At 43.6% G+C, this 23,600-nt stretch overlaps 1 protein-coding gene across 1 annotated transcript in view; it reads left to right on the top strand.

Moving 5' to 3' along the window:
* The first annotated feature begins 2,571 nt into the window (after positions 1-2,571).
* LOC144157625 (uncharacterized) overlaps positions 2,572-23,600 on the top strand; it is a 28,300-nt gene continuing 7,271 nt past the window's right edge. Inside the window, exons 1-2 of the mRNA XM_077688448.1 lie at positions 2,572-2,814; positions 12,673-13,039. Of these exons, the coding sequence (XP_077544574.1) occupies positions 2,579-2,814; positions 12,673-13,039 (603 nt within the window). The 5' untranslated portion in view covers positions 2,572-2,578. The remainder of the gene's footprint in view (positions 2,815-12,672; positions 13,040-23,600) is intronic.

The raw sequence follows: 23,600 nt of genomic DNA on the forward strand, positions 1-23,600 counted from the left end.
TCGTTGGTGCACCAAAAACGACTTAATTTTGAACCCCTCAAAAACTAAAGTTGTTTCCTATAGTAGGAAAACTCAACAGCTGCAATACTCCTATAAAATAGCAAGCACTGCACTGCCGAGGGTGACCGAAATTCGGGACTTGGGAGTACTATTTGATTCTTCTCTGACTTTCTCTTCCCACGTTACACAAATTACCGGACGCTCTCTTCGATGTCTGGGTGCTGTTTGCAGGTATTCTAGAGAGTTTAAAAGTCCTCTTCCTTTCTTAAAGTTGTATTCAGCTCTCTGCTTACCTCTTCTCGAATACGGTTCTGTTGTTTGGAATGGAACTTGCAAGTCCAATAGTGACCGCATCGAAAGGGTTCAAAATAAGTTCCTTTCTATCTTTAGGCACCGTTTCCGTCATGCACAAGAAGACGCAAACGGCAGCATGTCTTGTCTCAAAAGTATTGCTTCCCTTTGGTGTCGACGAATGAGAGCTGACATTATCTTTATAAACTTCTTCATGGTGATATTTTGTGTGATGACTTGGTTGCACTTATCAATGTCAACTTGCCGAACAAACTTTTCCGAAGATTTCGAACGTTCAGAACAGATGCTTTAAGTAGACGACGCTCGTCCATCTGCAGAATACAATGCGCATATAATGAATATTCCGATCGTCTTGATATATTCCAGAGCTCTTTGTCTTTGTTCTCAAATGAATTGAAAACTGTTGTAGCTTAAGTGCCTTTATGTCATTTATGTGCCGTATTTCTGTTCCGTATTTATTTTATGCAAATCATCATCTTGCTTGTTTGTTTTTCACTTTTCCTGATTTTGTGTTGCTTGAATTTTTGTCGGTTTAAGTGTCAGTGCTTTAGGCACCGTTTCCGTCATGTACAAGAAGACGCAAACGGCAGCATGTCTTGTCTCAAAAGTATTCCTTCCCTTTGGTGTCGACGAATGAGAGCTGACATTATCTTTCTTTTGTAAACTTCTTCATGGTGATATTTTGCGTGATGACTTGGTTGCACTTATCAATGTCAACTTGCCGAACAAACTTTTCCGAAGATTTCGAACGTTCAGAACAGATGCTTTAAGTAGACGACGCTCGTCCATCTGCAGAATACAATGTGCATTTAATGAATATTCCGATCGTCTTGATATATTCCAGAGCTCTTTGTCTTTGTTCTCAAATGAATTGAAAACTGTTGTAGCTTTAGTGCCTTTATGTCATTTATGTGCCGTATTTCTGCTCCGTATTTATTTTATGCAAATCATCATCTTGCTTGTTTGTTTTTCACTTTTCCTGATTTTGTGTTGCTTAAATTTCTGTCGGTTTAAGTGTCAGTGCTTGTAACGCTTAACTTCGTTTTTTCATTTTGAAACTTCCTAAGATTTTGTTACAAAACCTTTGTTTTATGTGTATAATCTATCTCCGTCATGTTCATTGAGTATTTGCTTGTGTATTTTCAATTTTTCACGTGCCCTCAACGTTTTGCTGGCCGGGTGTCATGGCTTCTAACACTAGGCTTCCTTTTTTTTTGCTGTTTTGCTTTCTGGGATCTCTGTAACTATTTTTACTTTATTGTTTCTTTCATATATATGGTTTTCTGTATTGTGTTGTCTTGATTTTAGTTTGTTTTTATGAATGCTTGTATATGGTGTACCAGTACCAAGACCCTAGGGTTGTTCCTGGGCACCAAAAATAAAGGTTGATTGATTTATTGATTGATTGATTGATTGATTGATTGATTGATTGATTGATTGATTGATTGATTGATTGATTGATTATTACTATTATTATATTTGTGCTTAGCATGCATTGTGAACTGACAACCCGTGGAGTACCAAGGTAATTTAATGTCTCAAAAGAGACACGCTTAGAAGTGATGGGACACAGAAAACGCAAAGCAGGGATGAGCGAAAAAAATTGGGTAAAGGATGTCTTAGGATGCCGCAGAAATGGTGAGCTTAGGAGATTATGGAAAAAGACTATGAAAGAAGAAAATAAACCGTTCTATAGATACTTAAACTTTTGATGAGGAATTTATAATGAATGTTAACTGCACGTAATAAACGTTTATGTTGTTGCTTTTACTGCCCCGCTGCGTCGAGCTTTGTTATCTGTGTTCCGAGTGAAGCCTATGTTTCATACTTTCTTATGCCGCAGGAGTTATCTTATTTGATAAGAAGAATGTTTCGCCGCAACGCCACCCGCCTAGAACAGTCTTCTTTTATCTACAGTGTTTTCGATGGAATTCGGCGGTTCCAGAAACACCCGCGCCTAAAGATAAATGCCCACAGAGCAGACACCGTGGCATTCGATTCTCCGGCACTCGCTTGCGCACGTCCGCCTGAGTATTCTTTGAGTTATTAGGCGAGCACACGTTCCTCCCAATAAACTTGTTTTTCCTTCAAACCAACTCCGTCGTCTTCGGCTGCGTGACAATATTCTATAGTAGCGTTGTGTCTTGATTGAAGTAATATATTTGTTTGATAAAAATGATATATGACAGATTTTTTAAGATGCCTATTTTCTTGCGTAACAGAAGAGTCACCTGAACCTGTTTTACTGCGTTTAGGTATCGGCAGCATGAGTGATTCCCAAGCCAAACCTACAAGTGGCAGCGTATGGAAAGGCGCCTGGGCAGAAACCAATGAAGGCGTTAAAGTGTATGAGGCCTCGATGAACGCCATGGCGCCTTCCATCGGCGCCATATTGGAAGGATTCAAATCTTCGTTTCTGCATCCTTCGGACCAGCCTGTTGACGGAGACGATCATGGACCGATGCGACGTCAGTGTCTTGAAATCGGCTGCGGACCAGGCAGGTGTGTTTCCCAAACGAGCGAAAGCATTGACGGGCTAATGTTCCGCATTTACGCCAGGTATGTGTGCTACTCTCACCGATGTGAAAACACGGTACAAGAGCACGCAAGCCATTTTGTACAAATTTGGTGAAGACACGCATCTACGCACAAGTATAAAGTTTGGCTGCCTCAAGGCCAACTAGTTGGGAAGGTTAAACTTCTTAATTCACAATATTGCATACCAGATAATAAAGATAGGTGCGTTCACTAGACATTCCCACGAAATCTTAATTTAGCATCAGCCTTAATGAGAGGAGAATAAATTGTCGTCGAGGTAAAAAGCCACCGCGAAGAATTTGTGGCACAAAAACCGGCGTTTAAAATAGATAACTACGGAAAGAGAACAAACGTAAAGCAACTCGGCTCAGAATATGATTAGGAAGGAGATAAGAAGCAACCCAGAGGCTTCGAAACGGCAATTGAGCAAGTATTTCAAATATAATACTCACCAGTACCATCCCTGATGACACTTCACCATGCTGGTATAGCTGACTCAAGGTGGACCCAGCGAATACGTTTGACTTTGAGTTTTGTGTCGCTTGGAACATAGTTGGGCTTGTCATAAAGGCATCCACCAGGTGTTGCTTATTATAGAGACAACACGATACCAATTTCTGTGGGTTTGGCAGTGATGATAAAAATGTGAAGGGGTTGGACTGCGAAGCTGTAAACGACACCCACAAGGATTACCTATGCGGTGTCACTTGAATCCACGCACTTTCCTCCGCAAAGAGTAAACAAGAGGCCTTGCCAGCCGTTACCTGGGATTCGCCGTGGCGGCATTCTGAACATACAACCGTGGTCAGAAATCAAACGGAGAGGAGCGTCTTTCGAAGGGTGAAGAGAAGGGCGGCACACGCGGCTTTGGCATCGCCTCTCCCACTGCCTTGTCCTCCATATTGTTACATGTGTCCCCTACAAAAAGCACCTCCCCTCCCCAGACGCTGAATCCAAACCACCGTCTGTCTCCCCGTCTACACGTGTGGGTGTAGCTTAGTCGGCAAGACGACGCGCTATCGCTTCGCTTCTATTAAGGCCCAGGTTCGATCTCTTGCGTTGCCAGTAGTTTGTGTAGCCTGGGTGCAGCCACTAGCCCTTAGTTGCCTTGGATGCTTCTTTGTGTAGCCCGTAGTAGCCTGGGATTTTTCTGCTTGCGCGAACAGGAAACTTTCCTTGGCTTGTTAGAGGTACACTAGTTCGCAGTAAAAACAACGAAGCAGAATTCGAATCTAGCTGGGACTTCTACGCACCATATCGCAGTTGTCCCATACTTCGGTAAGCCCTTGGTGGTCATTGGCCTAGTACGGCCCCGTTAGTGCCGCCACTGGGGATTGTTCAAATTCAAGGGGGAGGAAATGTATAGACATGAGCCACAATTGGCGTAGAAATCGACAGGCTGTTTACTGGTTTAGAGGCTTCCACTTGGTCTGCGCCCAAGATCAACGTTGCGCTGTGCTAAAGTAGGCCGCGCGATAATTGAAATTTTCTCTACCAGGTGGGGGAAGTAGGAGCGCAAGCTAACGAATTCGAATGACAGCTTTAAACACTGCGCGATCTTCATCTTTCCTGGTAACCGGTTTCCCCCGGCCACGGAGAAAGAAGTTTTTGAGGAGGGGAATCCGCTGGGCTGGGTCAGCGCGGGCTGGAGGCGCGTTATTGTCACTGTCTGGCGAGGAGGAAATGCAGCTTGCGGAGCAGTACAACAGATGACGCGTCAAGCGCGCTGCCCTGCGTCACGAGCTCTTGCCATAATTTACACGTTCTTCTACAGAAGCGACGCACAAAATCATAATATCATCGAATACATTGTGAAAATTGCCAGATTTCTTTCTGTAAAAGTAGCGGTAGCGCCCGGTTTTGCCCGGGTGGGCCATTATGTTAATGACGTTCATGGGTATAACACGTCCTCATTTATTTGTCACTTTTCATATTTGACTAGTTCATCGTGAAGTGGTACACACTGAGGAGCTCTTGCCTGCTGTGAATACATGGGCTCAAACCGCAGGCGCGTTGTGGTAATGTGAAATGACTAGCACTCGTATTTTACTGCAACTCACGCTAAAGAAATTGGACCAAGATGGTGCGCTTGAGCGAGTGAGTCTGTGAGAGAAAAACGTTTTACTGAGCCGTTGAAGTGGCAGTGGTTCCCGGTTTCAGAAAGCCATGTGATTAGCGGGAAGCCTTCGCTCCAAATGAAGAATTGTCTGGACATCCAGATCGCTGTCAGTCACTCGGTTTTCCCTCAGCTCAATGGTGGGATGGGTAGATGGCAGAAGGTGGAGGTTGTTTTGCTTGCACTCTTAAAAAGATATCAGGAAAAGTGCCAGGTTGTAAACAAAACTTGAATTATGCAGGAGATTGCGTTGGGAACACACGATGGAGGCCGACAGAGCGAGGGGTATTCTTACTCGTGGGAAGGGCTGTCTCAGGAGAAATGAACGGTGCTCATCGGTACAGATTTATAACATGCGCTCCCTACGGGAGGCGCGGGGTTGCCGGAAGTCCCAACAGATGGAGAGCGCTAACCTTTGTGCTTTTTACTGGTCCGTCTTGTCTTTTAGATTTAAGATAAATGACATCGCTTCTACGGGAGGCTCCTGTTTGCAAAAAGTACCAACAGATGGCGAGCACTATGCGGACGCTGGAAAATTCAACTGAATTCTACGTCCAGAGGGGTGTAAATAAGAAATTGGCCGCGTATCTGCTCCTTTCGTTGCAAATGTCGTCAAAGGACGATAGCCTTTGTAGACATGTGCCAAGGAAATGCCCCCTTTTGCTTTCCCGCCCACCTCTCATGCTGTTGCTGTACCGTCGCACTCATCCCAAGGTAAACACACCGAAGGTTTGCTCAATCCGATTTGAATTTACCGCGTTCCACTGCTGCAGGCTGGATTCCTCGATGCCAGCGCTACGGCGGTGACACGTGTGAATCGAGGCGGCCGACTTCAAGGTTTATAGAACCACGTGGACGTGCTCCACGTGCGCTCCAAGGAGAACATGGAACCTAGCTAGTGGAACAACCGATTTAGCCCTGGCCAATACCCTCTTGTGGGTGCGTGCCAAAATCTTTGAAGGCATCATCATCATCATCATCTTTTGTTGCGGTCGCGTGATTTTTTATATGCCGCCTGCAAGTGGCGCGGGAAACAGCTGGCGGCGGTTTTCTGCAGTAGATGTAGGATATAATTTGCAATAGAAAAATTAAGCATCCATTACTTTTTAATAAAAGAACACACTAAGTATCCCTCGTGTACTAATTTTCTATTTTATATTTGCGTAATGTCTTGTTCTTGTTAGAAAAAGTTGGCACGTATGAACATAAAAACCGGGCTTAGACGTTTACCTCTGGCTGTGAGAGCATAATACTATTCCGCAATATCTGCTTTGCTTTCGCCGGGAGGCTGAATCGAGTCACAGGCAGACATACAGACAGACCAAAATTTCTGGGATTAAGTAGCCCAAGAAAGATATCGTATTTAAAAACCTCGCTTCGCTTTTTATCCGCATGTTAGGACAAAATCCTGAAATTGATTTTTTGGCGATTCAATGGTCCGCATTAGGGAGCAAAAACGAATGGGATATATCAACTGGCTGTGTGGTTATTGACGAATGTATAACAACACAGTGTTTTCTTGACATCCTGCTTGCCTCCATTGGGTGGGTGTCATAAGAAATATTGTAGAACAGTGTTTAAATACTTGAGTAAATTACCTATCTCAACACAAACCAGTCCGACATATCAAATGGCGTGCTATAAAAAATTTATATCTGAAAAACTATTTTACCGCTTTTCACTCTGCCCCTGGTGGACTTTTTAAAATTTTCAGCAATGTTTACCTCCACCACCGGAATCACAATGTGCTCATGATATGTGAAGCCGTTTAAAGAGCAACTTAGCTGGGAGTGCACATCGCCTGTTAGGACTTTTTGGCTCGTCAACCGTGTCATTTGTAAAAATTACGCCCATCTTCCCGCGAGGGAACCCTGATGTAATGCGACGCATCGGGGGGTTCAATTAGTCGTAACGTTGCCTTGAGCGTTTGCGCTGACGCTGGTATTGGATTGTGTCAGCCCACTCGCTGAAGGGACTGTCGCTTCCATCACGTCTTCATCGGAAGAATCAAGTCAAGCACGGAGTCGTCAAGCAAAGTCACCCGGAGTCGAACGAGAGCGAGCGCTGAGTGAACCACCGCAGCGCGCTACCCGCTTTATATTCACAGCGCTTGAAGGAGAAGAGACAGCGGAGGAGAGTAGCGCATGCGCGCGCTTGCGCATTGGAGCAGATGCGAGCGGAATGATGCGCGCGCGCAGCTGTTGTTGTTATGCTAATGCGACGGAGTGAGAGTGTTGCAAACAGCTGTCGGAGAGAAGAACGGGGGATAGTTCAACATACGCAGGTGGTGTGCGGACGCCGACTCCGACAACGACGCAGGAGGGACATGCCCCAGAGCAAGAGATGCGTCGCATCTAACAAACAATTTGGCCCCTTTAGCGGCATCGCAGGGCGAGATCGTTTAACATGGTCTGTGTGTTTGCATCAGTAACTAATGCTAGCAAAATCAGTTAGATAAATGAATCAGTGAAAAGTTTATTTAACAATTTTTAGGACACCAATTTTTTTCCAGAATGCGGAATCACCTCGATAGTGTTGGTTAGGGAGAAATCCAGAAAACTACTTTCTAGACATTCTTAAGGGCTAGATATATCAGCTAAAAGCGCTTGAGAATGTGAACGGGTGAAGGAGGTAATCGCGAATTTAAGAAAAACAATTTCCTCCTTTCCCTCGAACAGGAGTACCATTTACAAAAGTCCCCCCTTAGTGAGCCTATACGCTATGTCGCAAATGTGCTCCCTCAATTTCAAGTCTCTAGATGTAGCAGTTTCCGCTGGTCGTTCATTCAGTCCGCCAGTCAGTCAGTCGGGAACTTCATTTTATATGAATGAAGGCATGACTTTATTTGTCGTAAAGTTTGCAAAAAGAGTACGACGGACGATTTGGGAAAAAGTTGCTCGCAGGCAACTTGACCAGCTTAAAAGCCCGGTAGACTCACAGGGCAGCAAGACAGCGAGACGAGAAAAAAAAAGAAGAAGAAAAAAGACAAGAGAAGTAAAAAAAAACACAAATACCTCTAGTACAATGTAATCAAAATAAATTGACATCTTTGTCATCACAGAAATAAAATACAAACAAGAATCACCAGTATAATGTAGTTAAAAAAGTTACACTTTTGTCACCACATAGCGCCAGGAAAAACGCGGGAGAAGTAAGATTACAAAAAATACCCAGGAAGAAATACAATCAAACACGAAGTATACATCACTGCTGAAGGTAAAATTCCAGTAGGTTTAATTGGGGTCCAGGATTTACGTTTTCATCAATAAGATAATTTAACAAGGTTGGTAATCTGTGGCGTAGCATTTGTACTCCATAATTAGTTCTTGATTGGGGTATTTGCCAGAAATCAGGAGATCGTGTGTTGTAGCAAGTATTATGACGCTCCAGAGAAGCTATATTACAAATATAGTTTAGATTATTTTTTTGTTCCCTGTTGTACAGTAATGCCAAACGAGAAGAAAATAATTGTACAATTTTTAATACCCTGAGCTCACTGAAAAGTTGTTCTGTAGGAAAATCGTACGGCTTATTGCAAATTATTCTAATTGGTTTTTTCTGAAGTAGGAAGAGACAATTTATGTTTGTTGCTGATAGGTATAGATAAATAAATACAAGTAAGTGCTCGACATTTTAGCGGAAGTTATTAATAAAAACTGCTCCAGTTACAAACCGCACCGCGCTTGAAACGAAGAACTAAAAGGAACCCCGGAGCAGACAACTTCTGCCTACGCCGTCTTCCCTCCACGAATGGTTTCCTCTCCCCTCTCTGGCTTCTCGCAATAGGACAGTCTAAATATGGGCTAATGGCATAAAGGATAAGAACCATCATTCACTGGAACTAATCATAGCTTGATTCTCAACCACAGGTTTTTTTTTAATTGTAGGTTTCGCGTTTTAAAAAAAATACACCATCTTCCCTGTAGGGGAACCCTGAGAAGTATGCGAAGCAGCCATGGGGCCGACTGAAGTTACCATTAGTTTTCAGTTCGTCGTTTCCGTTGATGTTCAGCTTCGCGTGCCTTCGTTGTATCAGTAGCTTCTTGAAGTAGTTTGAATGAGTGAAGGACATAAGGCCCGATCGTATCAAATGGTCCCGTCTCGGTTTGTAGCGCAGTGGGAAGAGCGCCGCGTAACTCCCGTAGCGGCCAGAGAATCGTGGGATCGGTACTGGGTGCCGCATAGCTATTTCTTTTTATAGTGGACTGCGCTGACGTCAGCCCAAACGCTAAAAGGGCTGAAGAGACGTGCATGCGCAGTAGAGTGTGCGGGCGGCGGAAAACGACACCGACAACAAGGGAGGGAGGGGCTTAGCCTCGAGCATGAGATGCTTCGCATCTAAAAATCAAAGCCCCTTCGTCTAACGACAACAATGTTTGAAACGTATTTGTTCCGCCGCAAACCACTCAAATGAAAGTCCAGCCACGCGCGAAATTAGTTGGCGTTGTCTGCCCATGACGCAGCCGGCTATGCACTGACTGACCTTGAACCGGTGGGCCTTTTTGTTTTGGCGCCTCGCTACAGAAGGCGCATCAGTGCCGTGCCCGGCACCGTGACTTTACCGCGCCGACAGAACAAGCCTTGTTGCGTCTCTTTAATAATTCCTGCTCCGTGCATCGGGCCATATTATACCTTTGGTGCAAATGAATCCGCTTATGACCATCGCCACAATCCTCGTATTTTCGCGTCGTGTTCTTCTTCTTTCTCGTTTTATTCTACTCCCATCTTGTAAGCCGTTTGCGTTCACGATTAGCGTAAATGTGCTGCGATACTTCGGTAATTAGCACAATAAAATTAATCCCGCATTCGTCCAGTGCTGCTATTGGACCTCTAATTGAAATCATAGCCATCCGTTCCTACGAATCCTTTTTTGTTTTTTTTTTGCCCTCGTAAGCCCTTCACATAAGCGTTTTGTGTAAACGTGATTTGTCACTTTTTTCACTAGATGGGCACACAAATGGAATGTGCGCGCGCAGAACTCTGGGGCCCGTGGCAGTAAATTGCGTGCATGCGTTCATGACATTGCCGTGTTTTTGCGACTACAGGGCAAACATTTTGGACGCCATGCTGGTAGCCGCCGCCTACTGTGACCAGACAGGCTCTGAACTCAACTGGAGTGAATGACAAGGGTTCTGACATCGTTCCTGGAACTGTACGGCGGAAAAATTTGCGAATATAGAGTGTTCCGTCATGCTCGCAAAATAATTTGCAGTGTCGCTATGCAACATTATCGCGAGAGCAAGCAATACTGTCGCGACAAAACTGAAAAGATAAGGGAAAAGACCGTAGCCTGGCATAAGAGACATCTGATTGAGTAGGAGGTTAAATGCGCCGACGCTACACAGGCGATGAGGTGAGCTGTAGTAGATGGAGGGCTGAGGATTAATTTTGACCACCTGGAGATCATTCACGTGCGCCTAAATCTCAAACACACGGGCGTTTTCGCTTTTTGCCTCCATCAGAAAAACGGCTCCCGCTGACGAAAATCGAACACCCCCATTAGGGTCAGCAGCACAACCCCTTTGCCACTGAGCCAAGGCGACGATGTTCGCCCGTTCAACTGTCTGTAATGTTTTTCTTATTGCCAAGATCTGGCAATTGTCACGTTTTTATGTATGTCGAGATTTTGCGTGCGAAAGTTCAATCCTCTTTGCTGTCGTTATTTAGAACTCGAGTTGGGAGAGTCAAGTTTTACCGCGTTTCTTCTTAGTCGTTAGACCGAAGTAACGAAGTTTTGCAAGTAGTTATTCATCAGCTTGATAAATTTATTTCCCGCAATTTATAGTGCATTCGTTTGTTGCCCCAGACAATGCTTTAATGGCCATATGAAAGAAGTGACAATGGCATTCCAAATTCTACCCGCAATACCAAAGATAACATTGTACAGAGACGTAATCGACGCAATGTATTGGTACCCCTTTATGGAACTGTGTACTCTCAAGGAGAGTGTTAAGCGAATGATAATAAGATCTTATGTGAAGGGTTTAGTTAAACTCCATACTAGTATTTTACAGGTAAATTTAAGGTTAAAGAAAAAGGGTTTTGTGTGCTCTGGACAATGAACTGTAGTGCTGCCCAAAAAAAACCTGAAACCATAGGGGACGTTTTTCGGACTGTTTAGGCACAATATATTTTTCGGGCTTACAGCAAAGAACGCTGGAAAAAGTGCCATCGATAACGCAGCCTAGAATCACGTACACGTCCGTCGTAAGTAACGGAGGAATTCCTTTTTACATGTACAGGAATTCCTTTTTACAATACCGCGTGTGCGTATTCGTTCCTCTGTACGGACTGATGTGCTGGCTTTCATATTAGATATTCTCACCAGGTTTCATTGATGCCATCGGGGATCCTGGTGGCTGCCTGTCCAATCCTAAAGGGTGCCATGTTGGGCTAGTCACTGGTTTTCAGATACAAAGGAAGGAACAGCGCACATTTCGACAAAGGACGGAGAGACAGAGTGTAACTCTGTCCGGCCTTTGTTAGAATGTGCGCTGTTCCTTCCTTTGTATCCAATCCTACTCATCGTGTATTTTCTGGACACTTCCTCCGAATCTAGTGTTGTTTCCGTGTATTTCTAGGTGGTTGGTGCAAAGGCGATGGCTGCCACATTCTCTTTAATTGGCCCTTCACGGAGTGACAAAGAATCATTGGTTCAAACTTCTTATCCCACCAACATGAGTAAAGGACTTATCAAACGTATTTTAAAATTCACGTACTATGCTAGCGTTGGCGACCTCTTCTAACCCAGACTACTCGACTACCAACTTGATAAACCGTTTGACTCGCTTGGATGCATTCACATTGAAGCAACCGATGACTACGACCGGAGCGTGTCGGTCGCAGTTCCGCTATGAGCAGTTCAAGGGGACCGAGTTCTCGATGCCAGCTTTCAGTAAGCTGGGGTATATATACCTAATTGTACAATAAAGCACCCACAGAGTTGATGGCGTTGTTCTTTCTGACTGGGAGTCTGTAACTGGGAATCAACTGGGACTGTAACTGGGAATCTACTGGATGAACAAGTTGCCTTGTTTAGAAAATCCTTAACGAAGTCCCTGACTACTATCACCCGAAAAAAGGGTCGCTGGATACGGGGATGTACGCGCTATGAAGAGGAGTGCCGGTGTGATGACCTTTACCATCCTCGTATCTCCCCGCCACTCAGGCATTCTTGAATTTAGGCATTCTTGCAGAAACAATTCGTTTTGCGTATTGGGAACGTCGCGTACCTGCGATGTAATCGGTGATTTAACTCTGGACGTGCGTAAAAGTAACAAGCAGTTGTTTCTCTAATTTTAAAGTAACCAGTTTTGGTTCACGGCACAGCACCTTTTAAATCGAAACATCTTCGAACAAAGGTTCACCAAAAGTTAAGAGCAAAGTAAAAGGTTCCCAAAAGGTTAGAGAGAGATAAAGAGAGAAAGAGTGCTCCTCGAGAGCCGAGCTGCGCATGCGCGAGGACCATTGGTTTGGATTGAATTGGATTGAATTGTATTTGTATTGGCATTGGATTGAAATGCATTGGATTAGATTAGGTTAAATTAAATTGTATTGGATTGGAATTTGTTTTAGCCGCAGTAAGCACTCACACCGGCGATTTACTGCAAAATGATTCCCAGTATTTGGCCCACGAGTCATGATTCGCTTAATGCAGATGCGTGATTTTTTTTAGTGCGGAGCAATAATTTTTCGCCACACCGCAGCTTCACTCTGAAGTACTTGCTGCCATCCTTGCCGACCTGGTGCCAGCGTCTCGTGGCTGTGGACAACGCACCGGCGATGCTTGCCTTTGCACGCGAGAAGCACGCCCACCCAAAGATCGAGTACCGGAACCTGGACCTGATGGCCGATGATGAGGTTGCTGCATTTGTTCGGGAGCATGGCCACTTCCAGCGGGTGTATTCTTTCCTCACTCTCCACTGGATCACCGACCAGCACCACGCCGTCCGCAATATCGAGGCACTCATGGCACCGGGTGGAGAGTGCTTCCTCGTGTTCTCGGCCACCATCGTTCAGTTCGACATCTACGCAGCTCTGGTAGAATCACCGAGATGGCAAAAGTACTCCAATGTGAGTGCCTGATTACTGACGTTTCTCTCTTCTGGATCCTTGGGTTTCGTTACTGTAGCAGTCTAGTTAGTAGTTCGAGATGTTTCGAGCTGAACTTCTTTGTGTCAATATTATTACATTGCGGAAGGAGAAAAAAATAATGAAATATTGATTTTCTCTTTTATATTTACCGTTATTTATTATGTATTTATTTATTCCAAGTAGATAAAGAAAAATATTTCTTTATTTAGTTAATTAATTTAAAGTACTTTGAAGTCTCTGACAGTGCATTCGTTAAGACGGCGATGTCAGAAAACTGCGAAATTAACAATATTTGAAAAAGGCACAAAAGCGAACGCAGTCCAAGAAAAAAAATAGACAAGAAATTGGCCGTCAATACCTATCCAGAACGACGCAAAATACAAAGTTAACGTGTGCTATAGCTTGCGCAAACAAAGAATAACAAGCCGCATTTCAAGATAAAAAGCATGCAAGAGTAAACATACACTTGAAACACAAAAATGCTTGAACACAAAATTTACGTAGAGCAATGATAACAGCCTGGTACAAAATTACAAAAAAAAGTGACCATGAACACGTTCACGGAACGCATCGTGCTTATATTTCGAGGCAATGTTATTGGAAAGACCGTTGCAAGACCTGATAGCCAGGGAAGTGCAGATAAGTTAAATGCATCTGTGTTGCCGTACTGGCGGGAAAAACAATTTTGATTATTTACCGTGCGTGATATGTCGTTCGGAACTGGAGGATGTAGTCTTGATTCTGCTGCGTTGTAAAAATAATTGTGAAAAGGCCTAAAAGAGAAATATTGCGTAGATATAGCGGGTGAAGTGAAAGATTCAGTTTAATCTCTGATACACTTGAGGGGTACTTGTAATTGCGCGAAATAAGCTTAGGAGCTCTGTTCTGAATTGCTTGAATCTTGTTAGTCAAATATTGATGGTAGGTAGGGGGAACAGATGGGCTGCGCAAACTCGAGTTCTGGTCGAACGTATGTTGTGCATGCTAGTTTACGGATGCCGGAATAAGCTTGACGCAAATATCGACGGAAGATGCCTAATGACCCAGAAGCCTTCGCGCTGGGGATGTCGATATGGTTACTACAGAAAATGCGACGAAACAAGAACCAGGAGAAAAAAAAACAACCTTACGGAGTGCTACTATCAACAAAACGTTTATTGAAAAAAAGACACGAAAATATATACACGAAGAAAAGAGATAACACACAGAAAAAAATAGTGCAAAACTTTGGCCAGACAAAAGCAAACATCCAGTAACATCCAGATAGTCAACTTCAACATTAGACACATACGAAGGGTGCGCTTACACACCTGCCACCAATTTTCGCGATATGAGCTTTCTCCCCTATTTCACGCGTTTTTTAGTCACGGTGCCGAAATAAAGTTGATGCCTCATTCAACAGCGGATGGCATCCACTCGACGAGGAATACGCAGACAAGCTTGAAAGGTTATCAGTTTTTAAGAGCCGTTTCCTTCTCGCGCAGACGGATATTCAAAGAGCGTCCTGTTTGCCCGATATCATCGTCGTGTTTGCCCGAAACACGAGAAATCCTACCAGGGGCACTAAACAATTCACCAACATCAAAATGTTTGGCCACTTTTTTCAAAGTGTCAAATCCTATGCATGTAGGCACCACCGCGAACTCTCCTATTCAATATCCGCCCTGTCTCGGTTGGGCTCGGAAGAACAACCAGACTTCGCCCGTTTCACAAGCTTCCCACATACGCTTGACTACAAGTTATTGGGGAACCCAGCAACCTCCAACCTAGCCGCTTGTTTCGTATAGCGCGTAACACGTAAAACCCCTGAAAGGCGTAACAGGCCCTAACGATGACTTCTAACTAAGTTTTATTGCCATTATCACGAATTGTGCCCGTAGGCGGGACGTCATCACAAAATGTTGCTTAGCAGTAATCGGCTTGTATCATTAAAGCTCGCTTATAAAAGTTAGCGCTGGTGCCTTTTGCCCCTTTCTGTGGTTCAACCAATCAATCAATCAATCATTCATTCATTCATTCATTCATTCATTCATTCATTCATTCATTCAGTCAGTCAGTCAGTCAGTCAGTCAGTCAGTCAGTCAGTCAGTCAGTCAGTCAGTCAGTCAGTCAGTCAGTCAGTCAGTCAGCCATTTATTCATTCAGATTTAATCGCATTTGTTTGACGCAGTCTTCCTCTCTGGTCTGCCTAAGCACTAAATGCTTGTTGGCTTTTCAGGCAGTTATTGCAACCATACACAACAAAATAAACACACTTGTAAACTTTACATGACAAATACGTCTCGCTTGAAAATCATATATCAGAATTATGCAGAATTATTAAACAGAAAACACACACTTCTAGACAACCAAAATATATATAATTCCTCACTTATATATGTTACCTGAGACGCAATATTCTCGAATTTCATCCAACGTTTTCCTTTGTGTTTTTATATCACATCAATTGTTTCGGAGAGCCATAAAAATTCTGACACGTAATATTTTCTCATTATTTTTCGTAATTTGTACACGCTTGCCGCTTCCCAAACCTTTCTGTGTTTTTAGCTTTCTATTTTTCCCCGGTTGCAGAAACTGGTTACAGAAACTGGTTGCAGAAACTGGTTGCAGAAATAATATCGTGTTAGTACCCCGTACTGACATAGCTGGCGCACCTGAAGTACACCTGAATAAGAATACGTTTTCTCTATTTTTGCGCCTTGAAACTTTCTCTTCTAGGCAATAAATTTACTATTCTGTTAGTTATTTACTCGTACGTTGTTTTTTTTAAATCTGAGCAGCAACCATACAAGGTAACTCGATAACTTCAAATCCGTTCCGCTAGTTTTTTATGAATTGTTTGTCTTAATTTCAATAGCACCTCCCGTCTCAAGTTGTGGATCATAGCTGCTATACCCGTTAATTTCTTGCATACAAACAAGACGTGAATATTTCACGTTAGGTGTTGGTCAAAGACGAGGTCTAAATATTTTACTTGTGGGCCTAATGCAAGGGGCCTACATTTAGAAGAGCTGCATTTAGATATATGCAAATAAATAGCCTCTTCCCGACAAGCAAATTCCACGAAAAACTTCAGGTTCTTAAGCTCAGGTGATCCAGGGCCAGCAAATGTGTTCCAGTTAGTCTCACACAAGTAGGGATCCATTTTTGGTCGTCTAAAATTTGTTAATTGGTAAATGACCAGCATTTTCACCTATTTCTTCAGAAAAAATCGCTAGTGCTATCAACTAATGGTGGGCCAATGTAATGTAATGTAATGTATTGTAATGAATGTCATGAATGTAATGTAATGACTGCAGGCTAATGTATTTCTCCGTTCTACGAGTTATGTTCTATGCATGACCTGGTTATTTGGACCTTTAAGTATTCTTTGATTGTGTGGTGACTGATGATCACTGAAAGCTTGAATTCCGGTAAAACAAAATTGGCGCAATTTATTGCTGCAGTTTTTTACTCTTCCATAACAATTAATAACAGTGTCTCTCATTATAGGCTTCGTCTCACTCGTATGCCGCTTTGCCATTTATTTCAGTTCATTCAAAAACAACTTCATGTTTATGTTGGGTGGCCTGTCAATTGCCCATATCGTGTTCGTTACGTTTTTATTACTACTAGACAACAGCAATGCCTCTGCATGCTCAAATTTTACTTGAGTTGAACCTAACAGCCAGTTCTGCTTTACGAGTGCTAAAGTTCCGCCATCCCTTCGTTTTTCTCGACACAGCAGCACTCTCAAATACGCCTTAAGTGAGGAAGAAAACTGTCAATTGGCGTGAATGTTCACTATAGTCAAAGCTATTACACCGACAGCAATCTTGCTTTCATTCAAATGCGAGCATAGGTGATCCCTTTTTTTAATAATGCTTTGAATATTAATATTTATTATGATGTCGTTTACCTGATGAGAGCGCTCAAACATCACAGATTGGAGACGGTCCTCCCATACATAAAGGTGATCAAAAGTGGTCATTAGACAAATTTTGCTGAGTAATTTTCAGTCACTCCAGTCGCTCCCTCGATTTTCTGCGGGAAATTTTTGTTGTGTCTCATCAGCACGAACTTGTAGCTTTCTTGCATGCCAACTTGCCAGCATTGCCAATTGAGCTGTTCATGCACTGTTAAGTTTTCATTTATGAAGCTTTTTTTTGTCCTAAGTGTCCGTTTCTTTCATAACCATAGGTTGAATTTTTCTGGGTCTCTGAAGCGAAAAATGATAGCTGGAATTTTATGTTGCTTCGCGTTGAGCTTGTGTATCGCTTTGACAGATTACTTTTCGGGTGCCTTTTTTTCCAGTTGATGGCTAAGAAGGAGAGGAACCTCATGTAAATCCTCTTTTGACGGCTGGGCAACACCGTGTATATTAACGTTGTTTCGCCTAAAGCATTCCTCAACATTGTGGACAGTAGCTTTTAGTTGCGCTATTCCGCCTCTTTTTCCAGAAGTTTGCTGGAACGTCGTCCGTTCGTTTCACTATACGAGGTTTGGATATATTTATTATGCTGACCAAGCGACGTACTCAGAAGGCAGCACGCACACCAATCAGTTCTACCACCCCAGAACTTTCACGGGCGCTTGTCTCGTGTCTACGTAACATCCTGAGTGGTAGGGGTGGAGATGGAGTTTGATTGTTTCCCCTTTCTTGTCTATTAAAGCTACTCCTACCAACCTTCGTTCAATAGCTTGTTGAGCTGACCTACGTTTCCTAGCAGTCGTGTAATGAAGCTCCACTTCAGTCATCACCGGCAGCGCGACATTTATTGTGTCAATCGGCTGAGTAATAGAAGTAGCTTACTTTTTATTCCTTCGGAGAGCTTCCCCAGTGCACCTAAGTTTAGACTGATTCTGGCCCTCATTTCTTTCTCCAGGTTTGGAGTAGGACTGACATACCGTGCAAAGCATTTATACCCTTCTACTACTTTTAGCCTTGCGTTACCTATGCTGAAAAGCGTGCTTTCGCCATGCATATTTGCATTACTCTGGAATTATCCATATTTACTTGTAACCGGACGGTCAAGAGTTGTGAATAATTTTTTAAGGCTTCGTGAACGTGCTCTCCCGGGGCTCACATAGCAAGAAAATGTCGTCTGAAAACCTGAGGTAAATAAAGTATTCCCCGTTTATTCAAACTCCTGCGTTTTCCTAGTCAGACGGCTTCCTAAATACCCCCTCCAGACACCGTGTGAACAATTTGGTGATATGTTATCTTTCTCTCGTACTCCCTTTCTAATTGGAACATTGAGCTTTCCTTGTGAATGATTATCCTGCTCGTACTTCCCTTATGTATGTCGTCTAAGAATCCTATATAGGTCTCTAGTATGTTCCGGTGTTTCAATGCTGTAAGTATGCCACCTGTCTCACCAGGCCAACAAGGGACGAGAGTCTAGTCGATAACTACCATGTGAACACATAGTTACAGTAAAAACTGCGCAAATGGACGGGACGGATGAAGAAGGACAACAAGACAGCCGCAGACTCACAACTAATTTATTGGAAAAAAGCCTACGCACCTATACACCCTTACGCGCACATGTGCACAGTCGCATCCGTGTAATTACAAGAAAGACTCGTTTAAAAATTCATATTTACTGCAACACAAAGAAAGGGACGCTTCGCTAACGCAGTTATCGCTGTTTTCCCGTATATAAAAGGCCTCTATCAGTTTTCTTGCCACCTTTCCTTGCTTCATCCAAGCAATTTGGTTTGATCCACTTGCTGCTTGCAGGGCTTGTTTGCACAGTTCTTGCAGTGGTGTGGAAGGTGCGAGCCTGTTCCATCCTTTATCGACAAGTGTTGTTCTTTTAGCCGGTCTTCAAACAGCAACCAGTTTGGCCAATGCATACCTTCCGGAACGTAGGCGGAATCATGAATAAGACCCCAGTTGCACAATCCACGTACGGTGTAGTATGTGCCTTCAGGCAGCCTTTTTTGTTGCCCTATCCTCTCATGATCTTTGTGCACAGAGTAGCTAAGTTCCGGAGGGCATAGAAGACTACCAGCACTTTGTGCCTGTTGGCTAAATTTTTCAGGTTGTGTGCCACTCTATGAACATACGGTACAACCACCGGGTTCTTACGCTTAGGCGGTCCGTCGTGTGTGTGGCCCTGCCCTTAACCTTCTGTAGCAACGACATGGCCACCGCTGTCAACACGACCACAGGAAAACCAGCCGTCTGAAGTCTGGCCAGATGAGCGACGAAGCACTCTTGCACGCTGTGATGGCATGCCTTCATCAGAGCACCTTGAAGCACGCGATGGCCCTTTTTACCGTCTTAGAATGCGCGGAACCATACGGCTGAAGACCTTTCCGCACTCTCGGGAGGTACAACCAACAAACGTGGTCTGATAAAAGCGTAAGGTTAATATCTAAAAACGGCACGCAGTCATTGTGAGGCACTTTATCGGTGAAAGAGAGACCTTTCCCCAATCGTCGAAACTCGGCTAAAATCTCGTTAGTAGCGTCCAGGTTAGGTAATACCGGTGATGCCTAAAAATCAGGAAATCATCGACATATCTGGAAACTTTAAGTACTTTCCCTTCGTCAAGGTCACGCTCTTGATTCCGATCAATACTGGCCAAGCAAATTTCACATATAGTGGCGAAGAAAATTTCGCGCATAGTTGTATTTGAAAAACATAAAATTTTAGCTGAACAGCACAAATGCATAAACTCGCACAAACGTACACTCTTAGTCAATTCCTGGTTATACGACCCGCATGCAGGCGGGTCGCCGCGTCATTTTAAAGCCGCTTATAAAGCGGCGGTTCAGGCGGCCTCACGCGCAAGCGGCCCGCCAAACACGCGGCCCACCGAACACGCGGCCCCGCGTTTAAGCGGCCGTATTGAGGGCCGCTTAACCAGCGGGCCACCTAAACACCGGGCCGTGTGTTCGGCAGGCCACTGGCCGTAATTTTTCTACGCGGCCCGTTATGCTAATCTATTCCCGCTTACGAAGCGGCCCCCAAATCAAACGGCCCCTCAAAAAAGCGGCCTTGTTGCTTTTCACATAAAAAAAGAAAAAACATGGCACTCGGCCAGAATTGAGGTTATCCGTTTTTTTTTTTCGTTCGCATTGCCAGGCCAACGTCAGAATCCCGTGACGAACGCTCTAACACATGTTACATCATACGCGACACACAAAGTGCACATAGGCACACACACGCAACCCTACGGAGAATCGAACCTGTGTCTACTACAACACATGAAGAGGCGGGTATCATAACCACTGCGCCACAACCCACTGGTTGCTGGGGAGAGCAAACATGGGCGTATAAGTATTCTGCATGCTGTTGCGCGTCAAGCAGGAGTCTTAAATAACACATTCGGCGGCGAGTGACTTTCTTTAGACCACCGTTTTTTAATCACTCTACCGAAGAGGCATAATACTACGGTTTGGGGGCTTTAAGTACATTTGTACGAGCGGAAACCTTTTGTCATGCTGTGTGCTCAATTCAACAGTATGATGCGCCATGCGGTGATTTATTCCGTCGATGCAAACGGAATTGATAACAGTTCTTCGGCCTTCTTACCAAAAGTATACTTGGACATTGCCGGAAAGTGCCCCCTATGACAATGCATGCAAATAACTAGCACGTAAGGCACACTGTCGTGCGCTGAACATAAGAGATGTCTGGTAACGAGGGGCAAGTATACCAAGCATGAAATGGTGCACTGAATTTTTTCTGCTCTTAGCTCTTCTGATGGTGTGGTTACATGCCTTCACCTTTATTTTTGTAATAGGGGGCGCTAGTAATTTACGTCTCTGGTAATGTAATGAACCAATAATAAATTACTCACTCTATAACATTGTGTCCCGACGCCTGCAGAATTGCTGCGTCGCCGGAAGAATTGGTAATCGCGAGCACACAGAGAATATCTTAGCGTTTTCTCGCGCAGACCGGATGGGCGCTAGGCCATGTAACTTGTAACGACCTGCATTTCCAGAAAAATGCAGTTTTCGCGGAAATTCTACCTTTAATCGTTATAATATCGGAAATAAAGATCATTGGTCGAAACAAATTTTGAGAAACCAAAAATTAAGAAAAGTATTAAAAAATGACGGAAACTGGCAAACAGTATAACGGCCTGCATTTCCACAATAATGCAGATTTCGCGGAAATTCCACTTGTAATCGTTATCATAGCGTAGATCGAGATAATTGGCCGAACATAATTTTGCAAAACTAAAAACCAAGAAAAATATAAAAAATACGGAAAATGGTGAGCCGTGTAACACCCTTCATTTACAAAAAATGCAGATTTGGCGCAAATATTACCTGTGATCGTTATAATAGGGTAAATGGAGATAACTGCACAAACAGAAATTTGGCTCTAAAAGACTCACACTCAAGAGAAGCGGCATAAGAATGCTGGGCATTAGTAGACAATTCTCCTAATTTCTGCAATTTTTTTTAAGTGGCCTCATTTCATTCGCGCTTCTGTTATTCAGGAGTTATATTATTTTACGCGGAAGCGCAAGGTCGCGGTTCAGCATTTTCAACATTTTCAAGGCCGTTTACCAAAACCATAGCACTCGGTCATGAACGCACACTTGTGCATCTGAAGGTTAGACCGTATAAAACAATGCCACCAATAAGTGGGTTACAATGGCTGCAATTGCACTAACACATTTGTGATTTGTGCACTTCTGGAACATCTTCATAACCTCAGTTGTCATGCAATGAGGTTTTGCCTTTATAATCTCAGTGTTTTGCCACCTGATCTATCAGGTCTCAATGCACATACCCCGAATTAAAAAAAAACTCCATATATTTATAAGGCCATGTTGCAAGCAAAGCTGTAAAGCAAGTATCTGTATACCTTAAACCTAACCGGATCTTGAAGTGATAGTCTATTTATACAAGCTTGGGACATAAACAGAGAGCTGAGTTGGGTATGTAAATTTTAAGTATTTTGTCATTCTCGAATTCATGAGCATGCACAAGTGTGAGATGAAAATTACATTAATGACACCATGCCGAAGGAACAATGTTTTCTTTTTATTTCATATCAAAAATACAAATATGAACACGAAATACTTATAATAAAATAAAAAATACAAATATTAGCAGATTGCAATTGTGGAACACACAAATGAAAATATTCTTTTGTGGAAGAGCAAATAAGGACCTGTCAAGAAAAAATTATTGCTTTAATTTATGGAATTTTCAGCAGCTTGCTGAACAGGGAGGAAACTCATCTTTTTTGCAGGCTCCTGACTGTATAACGCCAAACGTTTGGCCTAAAGCTGACGGGTATCTTATGACCTAATGTGATATATTACCAAACAATGAAAAAGTACTTTCTCCGCGCTTCAAATGATGGTCCAGGTACACCACTTCCGATGATGTAGAAGGCCTTTGTAAAATCCCCCAAGCAATATTTGGCCCGGGAGCTGCTGCTTCCGGAATTTCGTCGCACTGAAATGTGGTAGCATTCTGGGTAGCATTCTGCTGTGTTGGCACTGCGTGAAGAAAAGAAACAGCAGTTGAAAAAGTGACCAGGTACAAAATTGTGGTGTTATTTATCGGCGGCAAAACAGTATACCCTGAAGGGGCGCAGCAGAAGTATCACCAACGCCTTAGCAGATATGTGAAAATAGCATAAATCAGACAGGTGCATCGCTGTAGTTTAGGCAATTATTTCTTTCTTACTGCGTTAGATTCAGACGCCCTCCAAAAGGACGTTTTCATCATATACATAGGAAGGCCGAGCGGTTTTTTAATCCAAAGGCGTGCGAGAAAACTTTGCCATAATTTTATTTGACGCCGGCACGTCAACTGGACGTCGCAAAAAAACTGTTCGCTGTTACACACGGGAGGTAATGTGCCCTAGTTTCTTTTTATGAAACAATTTCCAGCAATAGTATGGCGCCAAACAGTATGAAAAATCGAACAGAACTGCTAGCAATATTTTTTGCTAAAGCATAGGTAAACTGCGCGCACGGAGCAACAGCCAGCGCATCTGTAACAACCATAGCCTCCAGTATAACGCCTTTACAGAAGGCGTTGTAACAACATTAGAAGCCACCGCTTTGAGCAACCGCTACGCCGGCGCCGCGGCGCGTTTGCGCTGCCAATGCTATCATGTTTCTGCAAACCGCGAGTTGGCACTTCAGACAGACGACAGCCGTGCCGAACACAACAAGATGGGGACTGGTGTTACTCATGAATGTTGCTTCGTGTGAAAACTTTACCACTGAAACGCACCATAAGGAAGTTTCCAAATCGGCACAGGATCCAGACTACTCAACGTGCCAGAAAATTCACTAGCCGAAACGACGACGCGAAAACCTAGTTACGAAAAAACGTTACCTAACGTTTTGCTACGCCTACCGAAAATGACAAGCAGTGGCCATAGAATATTGAAAAATACAAAATTCAAACTGCGTTTTATGTGGCTTGACCTCGACAATGGGACGCGTGTAAAAATGCAAATTCTTTATGGCACCACGCTATCCTCATTACGGCAACGGAAGTACCTCACATGTGCAAGCGTTTTCATTTTTCGCCTGGATCCCGAAACGGCCGCCGCACTGGGAAACCG

Source organism: Haemaphysalis longicornis, unplaced genomic scaffold (genome assembly GCF_048455015.1).
Source record: "Haemaphysalis longicornis isolate Haplotype H1 unplaced genomic scaffold, Haemaphysalis longicornis Haplotype H1 scaffold_10, whole genome shotgun sequence".
NCBI classification, from domain to species: Eukaryota; Metazoa; Arthropoda; class Arachnida; order Ixodida; family Ixodidae; genus Haemaphysalis; species Haemaphysalis longicornis.